Source organism: Phalaenopsis equestris, unplaced genomic scaffold (genome assembly GCF_001263595.1).
Source record: "Phalaenopsis equestris unplaced genomic scaffold, ASM126359v1 Scaffold001113, whole genome shotgun sequence".
Classification (NCBI taxonomy): Eukaryota; Viridiplantae; Streptophyta; class Magnoliopsida; order Asparagales; family Orchidaceae; genus Phalaenopsis; species Phalaenopsis equestris.
This window is the reverse complement of record NW_018165552.1, coordinates 45,368-56,946: the sequence shown is the minus strand read 5'-3', so window position 1 is coordinate 56,946 and position 11,579 is coordinate 45,368. Positions and strand designations below refer to the sequence as shown.

The 11,579-nt window shown below is 33.7% G+C and overlaps 1 protein-coding gene across 1 annotated transcript in view; it reads left to right on the top strand.

The window, feature by feature from the left end:
- Positions 1–6,138: 6,138 nt before the first annotated feature.
- The window catches only part of LOC110033210 (xin actin-binding repeat-containing protein 2), a 6,584-nt gene continuing 1,143 nt past the window's right edge, over positions 6,139–11,579 (top strand). Inside the window, exons 1-4 of the mRNA XM_020737118.1 lie at positions 6,139–6,685; positions 7,850–9,547; positions 10,479–10,673; positions 10,756–10,907. Coding sequence (XP_020592777.1) covers positions 7,894–9,547; positions 10,479–10,673; positions 10,756–10,907 — 2,001 coding nt within the window. The 5' untranslated portion in view covers positions 6,139–6,685; positions 7,850–7,893. The remainder of the gene's footprint in view (positions 6,686–7,849; positions 9,548–10,478; positions 10,674–10,755; positions 10,908–11,579) is intronic.

Genomic DNA, 11,579 nt, shown 5'->3' with positions numbered 1-11,579 from the left:
TAGACCTCCACTAGTCTCACTCCTTGTCGTAGTCAATATATTCTTAAGAATTATTCTCCCCACGTTTATAGTTCAACTATTCTTAATACAGAAATTCAGAATAGCTCTATCTCTTGTTACGTCACTATGGTGATATGTAGGTAACAGAGTAGTGGAACTAAAATAGTGCCACGCTTTAGATGTGGCATTTAACATGGAAGCAAAAAAATTTACCCGTTCTCGTTGCTTTATCTTCCATGTTCCTTTCCCATCAGTGAGAAAGTTGATGACATCATTCAGCGGGCCTTCCATTATACTGAAGGTTTCATAATGGCAGCTATAGGAGTCTAGGACTTCATAAAAGAAGTTAATGCGGGCGACACTAAATTCAACAGAAAATCCCCGCACTCTAACGGTTCCGTCCTCAGAATAGTACACGTTGGCATAAAATTCTTTCACAATATTTGCAAAAAGCATTATTGGTGGTATAATAGAAGTTTTCCCACCTCCGCTCGGTAATAACTCGTTCAATTTCTCCTCCCAAACTCTCAAAAACTCGATCTTGTATACATTTCTTCCCTTCAAATACTGAAGTAAATCTCGATTAAGTCTTCGCATTGACGTAGCGAGACTCGTCAAATTCAAGTCGCCTCTTTTGTCGTGGAGCCATTTCAATCTAATCCAAATTATAGAAAAATTTCTAAAATATACTTCAAATATGCAAATAATGGCTTCTAAGAGTGACTTTAAGAGTTCAAAACTAAATTCTATGAATTTTTTCCAAATATTTTCTTCACCTTCTCAAATTTAAAGGTTTGATATTTCTAAAAATTGATAACAGTCATGCTAAACATCTGAAATGTGTAATGGAGCTCTTGAGACAAAATCATTTATATGAAAATTTTTCTAAAAGTGAATTTTGGCTGTGAAGTGTTATATTCTTGAGTCATATTATATGAAGCTAAGGAATCTCAACATATCCTTATAAGGTGAAAGCAATTATGGAATGACCTACTTTAAAGAATATTGCAGAGGTTCTTAGTATTCTTGGTTTGATAGGATATTAAAGAAGGTACATAAATGTTTTTTCATAAATCGATATGTCATTGTCAAAATTGATGAGGAAAGATGCTCCATTTGAATGGAATACAAAATATGAGCATTATTTTTAAGAGTTGAAGAAATATTTGACTATTACTCCAATGTTGTCTATTCCATCAGGTTTAGAAGGATTTGAGATTTACAATGATGCATCTTTACAAGGTTTGGTTGCGTTTTAATGCAAAATAAAAAGGTAATAGCTTATGCATCCAGATAGGCAAAGCCACATGAGTGCAATTAGCTAACACATGACTCGAATTTAGCGGTTGTAGTGTTTGCTCTCAAGGTTTGTTGACATGACTATTATGGTTTGAAGTGCAAAGTGTTCACTAATCATCAGAGTTTGAAGTATATTCTTACACAAAAAGAGTTGAACTTAAGGCAGAGGAGATTGTTGGAGCTTATTAAAAATTATGGTCTAGGTTTATAATATTGTCCTAATGATCAAATGTACTTGACATGCTTTGAGTCGTAATTCCATACCTAGTTCAAGCTGGATTATTACTCAAGAACTAGAGCTGATTAAAAAAAAGTTGATGTTTTAAAGATGCAAGTCAGAATACTAGGTGAAATGGGATATTTACATCAGCTAGCAGTGAAACCAATGCTAATTAAAATCATGACAGCTGAAAGAGTTAGCAGCAAACATCTAAAGCTCTTGAAATGACTTCAATCAAGAAAGAGAAGATTTGGCACTTAATGAAGATTGTGCAATAAAAAAATAAGCTGCAATTATGAGTACTTACTAAATTTGAGTTGAGACAAGAATTTTACATGAAGCTCATCATTCATGCTACACAATTCATCTAGACAATACTAAAATATACAAGGATTTAAAAGCAATATTCTTTGGCCAGGTATGGAAAATGATATTACTGAATATGTATCTCAATATCAAGCTTATCAGATTATAAATATTGAGCATCAGAGACCAGTAGATAACTACGATCAATGTCGATACTGCAATGAAAATGACAATAAGTTGTTATGGACTTTTTCATGGGATTACCTCGATCTAGGTAAGACCACAACACTATATAGGTCATTATTGATATGCTCACAAACTCAACTTGTTTTTTTGTCAATCAGACAGACATAGTCAGTTTAAAAGTTTGCCAGATTATATATCAAAGAAATTAGCATATTACATGGCGTTCCAAAAGTCATTATTTTTTATAGAGATTAGAGATTCACGTCTAAGTTATGGAGATACTTTCAACAAGATTTAGGTTTACAGTTGTTGTTTAGCACAATACTTCATCCACAAAATGATGTAAAATCAGAAAGAATAATTTAGGTCTTGGAAAATTTGTTGTGGCTTTGTGTTCTTGAATTTGGAGGTAGTTGGGAAGATCACATTCCAATGATTAATTTTGCCTATAATAATAGTTATTTGTCTAGTATCAAAATGGCTCCTTCTGAAGAACTTTATGATAGGAAATGCATAATTCCATTGAGTTGGGTCGAAGTGGGTAAGCGTTAAATGTTTGGTCATGACTTACTTGATGAAGCCAAACAAAAAAAAACAAAGATTAATCATAGACAAATTAAATGCTACTTAAGATAGACAACAGAAATACTATGAAACAAATCATTAAAAAGTAGTATTTGAAATTGACCAATTTGTATTTCTAATAGTCAGGTCAATGAAAGGTACAATAAGATTTGGTCAGGAAAGCAAGTTGCATCTTAGGTACATTGGTCCCTTTGAAATTATAGAAAAGATCAATCATGTTTCTTACAGGCTAGCATTACCTAAAAAAATATCAGATATTCATGATATGTTTCACATTCAATGTTGAGAAAATGGGTTTCAAATTTAGAGTTGAGGATTTCACATGAAGACATTGACATACTGAAAATTCAACTAGTATTGAAAAGACTGAAAGTATTTTAGAAAATGATGTTACGAAGCTATGGAACAAATAAATTTCCTTTGTCAAGATAGTGAAAACATAGGCCTGAGAAAGAATCTACATGGCAAAAAGAAGAAAAAATGAGATAGAAATATCTCTCTATTCAAGTAAAGTTTGAAATTTTGAGGACAAAATATTTTTAAGAGGGAATAGCTATAACACCCAAAATTTGGGAAGCCAGATAGAATTTAACAAATTTTAAACCCCTAAAAATTTAATTGAGGTAATTTTATAAAATTCAACATGCTAAATTAATCAATTTGATATAAAGTACTATATATTAAGTATATTTGGATTGAGGGATATAAAAAATTTGAAGTTATAAGTTTAATTAAGCTTAACTAACATTAATTTTCTCCTAATCTCTTGCGTTCCATTGTTCCATGATGACTCTCCTGCACGTTACTCGACATGCAGTGGCTTGATTCAATCTAACAGTTGAAAGTTAAGGGTGTCACATATATTGTCGCACTCCCTCATTCTTCCCTCTACGGATTCCTTCCCTCATGTCATAATTATGCTCGGACCACTATAGACATGTGAATTGGGCGATAATCAGAGAACCTACAGCTCACGACAAGTGATTTCAGGAGATTTGGGTTTGTACGAACTTCTCCTTAATGATATTTGTGACATTCCTTTTCTTCCTCATTTTTTTGTTTTGATGTTTGCCACATATTGCACACTTTTTCATTTCTGGACACCTTAGAAGAGCAAAATTGTGTCTGAAATGTCTACCTTATTTTTTGTGAACTTCTGTAAGGGCTATTAACATGAATTTAGCGAAGTAAAAAGAAGATTTAGGTGATAGAAATAAGAGGGAAGAGGAATAAATAATATTAGAAAGGTGGATTTATGCTAAGAAGCTCGTTTGAGGTATGTTTTAGAAAATAAGTAATGTTTTCAGTTAAATCATGAGATGATCCAAAATTTCATGAATTCCTATGATTCTAATAATTTTCAAGTTGTTCATAAGAGGTGGCGAGCTTGAGACGAGCCTGTGGGAACTCATCGTAGAACTGCATCGTCTAGTCAGGTGAAAAAATCTCATGTTAACTTTAAAAAAATAATTATCTAAGGATTTTCAAGTTATTTTATATTTACCATTGATGCATTTAGAATTTTTTGCATATTATGGATGGATACATGCATTGAATATATGAATGCAACTTGAATTAATCCAACAATACATGTGATGGTATGCTATGCAATGATACAAATGGACTTGCTTAGAAAAACATTTTTTGTAGGTATTCATTTGCAATGATCCATGCATAATATATGAAATGTTTATGATGAATGCTTGATACAAGAATGATGATTTAAGTGTCACAAGTGATTTTATGAGTAAACTATTACATGAGTTCTTGTAAGTACAGTATGCAAGGAAGTGGTATTTTAGGCTCTTATTGTTCAGCAGTGACAAAATTTTGGGAACCGTTTTGAGTAGATGGTGACATAACATATGACACTATTTGCAACAGGGGAATTATTGATAACTGTTATGTTGGGGGACAACCTTTATCGATAGTTAATATGACATTTGGGGTGGAATGACGACCCATGATATGACAAGATATAGAAATAGTTGTGGTTTATATATTTACAAGTGAAATTTCTATGAATAGATTTATGATTCTTATGAATATGTATATGATTAAATGCTTATGACTGCATATAAATGAATCACATACAAGTTTTTATACAAAATTCATGATTTTGCACACTACATGCTTTTCTTTTACAAATGCTATATGATTCTAACATATTATGACTTGAGTGTGGACATATATAGTTACATATGATTAACTACGTTGTTTCTATTATTTGTATAAAATCTTATTTTGGCTTTGATTATTTTGCTAAGCTTGATGTTGCTCACTCTACATGGTTTACTTTTAGTAAGGGGTTAGGAACAATAGAGAGAAAGTAGTTAGGTATGAGTTGTATAACTTTTGCAATTATAATATTGGGAGATTGTACAGTCTTTTGGGTACATATTTTATTTATGTTGGATTTTGCAGCTCTAAATAGTTCATATGTTATGATGATATGTTTTTTTTCGTTGTTTCAAGTATATGTGAAAAATTATGAATAAAATATTGAAGTTTGTTTGTGTCGGTTTAATTAGACTAATTCATCATCCATTGAGTCCTGATTCTTCAAATTAGGACGAGAATTTTTTTTATAATTTAGTTTGGTCGAATTGTCCACCTATGTTGAACCTTAACCTACCCATAAAGGTTGGGCTAGTTGGGGTCCGATACTTTACTGAAATGAGTAGGTGGTTGCCAGTGTTGGTTGGCGGTGGTAGACAATGGCCGACATGTGATGGTTGACGGTAGTCAACAATTGTAGGAACGGGAGAAATTTACTCGATCTTTGATGTAGAAACGATGTTGAGGTTCAACTCTTTCCTTTCAAAGCTCTCATGCTTTTCTAGCAACAGGTCCAGGTCTCAAAGAGAGGAGAGGGATAGGGCTTTATTTATAGAGTATGGGAAGACATTTCTGCAAATAAAAAAATAAATTCAAATCACTCTATCAGATTTCCCCAGAGAGAATCCATTGATCGAACGACATTTAGAGACATTTGAGTGTCTTAATAATTTCGAAATGAAACAATCTTGGGTTCGTTGGATTCTTCTCGTTATGACACTCAATTTGACTATAAGCTTGCCAATTTAGAATTTGATTGACATTCCTTTTATGTATTGAAAAAAATCTAAAACTGATGTACCTGCTTGATTTTGACTCGAACTGTACTTTTTTTTCTATTGTTGTGTCTTGAGATTGACTGCAACTTTATAGAAACCGTTGCTTTGGATAATTTTTAATCAGTTTGAATATTCATTGCTTAAAAAGTTGCCTCGAGATTCATGTCAAATAATAAAAAATCAAATATGTTTCAATATAATTATAACTTTAGAGTATTATACAATTAAACATTAAAGTTTATACTTTTGATATGTTAATATATAAGAATTATATGATACATATGTAAATCCAAAAGAATAGATACCATACACTACACTATAAATACTGCCAATAAATAACCCACAAGGAATTCCTATTTATTGACTGATCTGAATCGATCAAATTGCAGGTTTGATATGGTCGACAACCTTTTGGTCCAGTTTGTTCCCGAGTGACCCGTCTCACCGGTAAACCAGAAATGTGGTGCGGATTTAGCCGGCTCATTTGCCGATTCCCATACCGAAATCCTAGTTCTCAAAAACAGCTGGTTCTTTCCTTCCCAATTCGAAGCCCCCGCGTGCACGGAGAAATCACGAAGGCGCTGCTGCATCTGGAAACCCTAGAATCGGATGCGGCTATCTGCACGCCTCTCTTCTTTCACAACTTACTAGAGACTTTTACTTAATCTACCCCCTTCGTCCCTCTTCCATTTTCCCGTCTCGCTGAGTTTTTTCTTTTTTTTTTTTGGTCATCGGTGCTTTGTTTTGCTTTTTTTTCTTTTATCGTTTTCTTTTCCAGGAAGAAATTGATGGAGTTCGGCTGTCCGGTGCCGAGGATGTTTTTTTTCCGGATTTAGCCCTTTTGCGTTCCGGTTTTTGTCCTCTAATGACTTTTTTCTGTTCTGAAATTAGGGTTTCTCGTTTGGCTCTTGTCTGAGCTCCGATTCCCCAACTCTTCCCCCCCTGCTACGATCGTTCTGAAAACTATTGTTTGGTAAGCACCTCTTACCCATTACCCTTTCCTTCCATTTGTTTTTGAACTGTTTGTTTTCGTTTCTTTATGAGTGGAATATATTGATTTACTGAATTCCATAAGGTATCTGAAGCCCTCCATCGCACACTATACTTGCTTGCATTTTTTTAAATATAATTTGTTCGCTTACATCTTTATTCAGCTCACTGTGTGACAGCGGTATGGTGACGCACTGTCTTCGGTAGACATCCTAATAAGGCATTAAATTTTTCCTTTTACTGAAGGCAACATCTGGTAGAGTTTGGATTTCTGTTGTCTTGATTTCTGCAGCGAGAACGCTTTTAGGATTTTGTTCTATCACATAAAAATCTCATCCAAGAAAAAAAAAATAGTTTTTCTTAGTTCGAAGTGAGTAAATGTGCATGTTTGACAAACTTTTCAATTTCAATGCTGTCTACTTAGGATTTTATTATATTTGTTTAATTATACCATTGAAAAACTTATACTTTATTTATGCAATTTAGCAAATAAATTAACTTACTTGAACATTGCTGCAGTTGTTGTAGATTTGCTGTTCAGTATGCGGATCAGTAGGGAGTTTGTTAGATGCCATTTTAATTCTTCTTTGGTGCTTGACTCATTCTTTCTCAGGAATAAACTTTGTTTCAGTCCTAAAAATATTAACTGGATTATAATTATAGAGTTGTAAATATGATAAAAGTTTAATATAGAGAAAATTATTAATTGTTGGATTTGATTTTTCTCATTTTGTGTTAGACTTTGGCTTTTAAAAAGACTATAAAGATACTGAGAATTTCTTTCAGTTTTTATGATCAATTTTAAAAAACCATATGTTAGATGACTAGGATGCATGCTTACATCATTAGCTTCACATAACTATGCTGTATTAAAGCTTGATGGGAATTAAAATTTCATACCACTGTAAATGGACATGAAAAGGATTTTAAAACTTGGCCCATACTCAGCATTGGTTCAAGCTCGAAAAAGATAAATGGGTGAGATTAAACTTAGCACTACAGGGATTGAGTCATATACAACCCTATTCATATTTATTTATTGATGGTATTTTCTTTTGTCTCTTTTTATTGATTATTTTTTTTATAATATATGCCTCATATGCTCTACTTATTAACCTTGTAATTTAAATAACTTTTCTTTTTGTAGATTTGGAAGACAAAATTGGAGTTTGTTTTATTAATCTTAAGAAGATGTTGTCCCAATACCCTGTTCTTGATAATAAACCTATTGACCAATGGAGGGTTACTGAGCTTCGAGATGAGCTTCGAAGAAGAAGTTTGGCTACTAAAGGTTTAAAAGAGGAGCTAGTTAAGCGATTGGATGAAGCCATTCAAAAAGAAAGGCAATCTGAAAATGAAGCAGAGTTAGGTAATGATGTTGAGCGGAATTCAGATTTACATAATAATACTGATTTGGAAGATGTAGAGCTGGAAGGAGCAGATGATACCCAGCCTATGCTGGACGAGGATAATAATACTGCTAAAGATGCATCCATTTTAAACATTAATCATGGTGATATTGATGTGAACCAAGAGATTAAAGGTCAAAATAGTGATGCAATTGAACCTGTTTCCTCATTTGGGGTAGATGAAGGGAATGCAGCTACTAGAGATGATATGGAGGTCTGTGTAGCTGTCAATCATAATGCAGCTACCTTTCATTCTGGAATGCAAGGCGAGGATGCCAAGCTTGAGGATTTGAAGCAACCCATAGGTGGGACGTATGAAGAGAAGGAAGCCACTACGGTTGATTTGGACGGCATTGCAAAATTCAATCCGAATATTACTGTCCAATCTGACATGAAAGATGAGGATGCTGAGCCTGAGGCAAAATTTGGAGAGTCAAAACCTCTTGCAGTTGAGTCAGGTGAGGAAAAGGTGGCTACTACAGTTCTTCAGGGTAGTGCACATGTCAGCCAGAATGTTACTGCTCAATCTAGCTCGAAAGGTGAGGATGCCATGCATGTGGATAATTTTGATGACTTAATGCCACCCATAGTTGAGAAAGACGAGAAGGCAGCTACTGCAGGTGAATTGGAGGGCCATGCACCAGTAAACCAGAATATTATTTCTCAATCTGGAATGCTAGGTGAGGATGCTGAACCCGAGGAGAAGTTTGAGGATTTGAAGCTTCTCACAGTAGATTCCACGTTCATCCAGTCGGAACAAAGCAATCAGGTATCTGAGATCAGCCAAGATTTAGGATTTCAAGTAAAATATGAATCAAATTCTACTGAAACTGTAACAATTAATGAAAAGAATTATATAAAGGATAACTTGTCTGCTTATCATTTCCCTCTAGAAGTACCAGTTGTTAAGCAGGAAGTGGTGCAATCATCATCCAGCAGCTACCTCTCTGGTGTTGACGTTTCCTTGGCTAATGATGAGCAAATGGATGTTAAGAACGAAGTCTCTGATATCCAGCATGTAGGTCAAAACCTTTTACCAGATGAACGAGAGGCAAATGGCGGAAATGTAGCCAATGAACAATGTCTTGTTCAGAGCTATGAGCAAGAAGTGGGCCCAAAGCATGTTTCCTTGAAATATGCAGATACACAAAATGCTTCAACTGTTGTCCTTACCAAGAAGGAAGATTGTCTTGAAGCAGGTTCTTCTGAAAAGTTGAATCTTGATAGGAGTTCCGGTGATGAATCAATGGAGGAGGATGTGTTGGAGAGTAAACATATGGATCCTGATATCAAATTTGAGGAACCAACTAGTACAATTGAAGTAAAAGAGGAAAGAGCTGCAGTTGACGCAGCGACTGAATTTTCTTCTGAAATGATGGATCTAGCTGTAGAAGATGTTAAGCCTGCAGCTCTTACTGACAAGAGAAAGCTGGAAGGTAAACATTATATTACCTGGATGGATATGGCAACCTTTTTTTCTCCTATTTAAATTTCTTTTTGTATTAATGAATGGAAATAACAACCTTTATACTCATGGTCTGCATTCTTGAGTTTCAAGATCAATTTAAGAAATATATGAACTTATGAAGTCAAGATAATATCGTTTTTTTTCATGATAACGTAATATCATTGTCTTCTACAGCATTTGTTTCTGGTTGATTTAAATCATGAATCATAGGTTCAAGTTATATTCTTGAGAGAATCTCGCTTATTGATATTTTCATATTATAAAATGCTTGAATTTTTGTGAATTAAAATAAGAGTCTCCTTATATTTTGAAGTTCTAAATGAAAAAAAAATGAATTGAAGAGCACATTTAAAGTGGATAAATCAGCTGTCCGTCGATGCTTTTTTATTTTTGGGCTTTTTACATAACCTCCACTCAATACATTGAATATTTGATTTTAAAAACACTTTAACTACCCACAATTTTAAATATAACATTTTAACCTGTCAAAATTTCACTCAAAATTTTCATTAGTGAGCAAAGAAGGTTGCTTATGATGAAAAAGGTGGTTAAAATGTTATATTTTAAGTTTGGGCGGTGAAATATTCAATATTTTAGTTAGTCACCCCCCCACCCCTTTTTTTTTTTCCAAGGAGATGAAAAGGATGGAGCACAGCTGATTTAATCAATCTTGTTTTTTTCTCGTCTCGCCGACTTGTTATTAGAGTTAAAAAAAACGAATAAATGCTGTTCCAATCCCATAACTTAATCTTGCGCTTCACATTTAATCATTGTCTCCATTCTTGATGATTTGTTGGCATGCGGATGCTTAAGTTGTGTTCTTCTCTATGTTTTTATTTTTTATTGGCTTTATTAAGGAGCTTGACAAATTCGTTGACTTCTCTATATTGTTTCTTTAGAACCTGAGGTTGTGACTAATGGTGCTCCTAAGCGTCAACGTCGATGGAATCCAGACACCATTAAAGTTCCTGAACAGCGGACACCTCACCTCGACATAGTCATGACGCCAAAGAATAATGCACTGCCAACACCACGGCACACATTCAGTAGGTCTAACTCAACACTCAGTGTTGATTCCCCAAAGGAGCGCATTGGTAAGGTTTCCAGAACCTTGTAATTTATGCTTACCTTCTCTTAGACAATTAAATTGACTGGGTAAGATGGCTTCTGTTGCAGTCCCAACCTCAAAGAAATCTGCCACAACTTCCTTGAGAATAGACAATTTTCTTCGTCCTTTTACTCTGAAAGCCGTTCAGGAATTGCTTGCACAAACTGGAAAAGTGTGTGATTTCTGGATGGATCATATTAAGACTCACTGCTATGTTACCGTATGTGTTCTCAACCACGGGTGCTGCTTTTATTGCTTGTTTGGGATCACGTTTGTATTTTGTTTTTGTTTTTATTTTTAAAACATTTATTTATTTATTTATTATTTTGCCTGTTTTTTTTTGTTTTTAAAATAAATTAGTTTGTTCTTTAAAACACTCAAAACATATTAAAGTTGTTTGACTGTTTTTAAAATAACTGAAGATATAATATCATACCAAATATGTTTTGTTTTAAATCAAAACATAAACAAAATAAAATAAATAAAAAAAAAACAGAAGTGATTCCAAAGGTAAGGGTGTAAACGAGCCGAACACGAGCTGAGCTCGTTTACGTTTCGAACTCAAAAAGTGTGTTCGTGTTCAGCTCGTTAAGCTAACGAGCCGAACACGAGCTGTTCACGAACAAAACATCCTTTTAACAACCCTAATCATGTAGCCGTAAGACAGTAAATGTTTGAGCAAGATTTAAAAATTATTATTTATATTAAAACATCATTTGAATCTAATTTAATAATTTTTATTCTATTTTCTTAATCAATATTTTAATTGATTATAATTTTTTGTAGTCTTGTAGTCAATTAGATTTTTTTAAAATACTACTTTTTTAAAAGAAAATATACAAAAATTGGAGGGGGGAGGATCCCCGTCTATAAAAGCAAAAAAATAAAATAC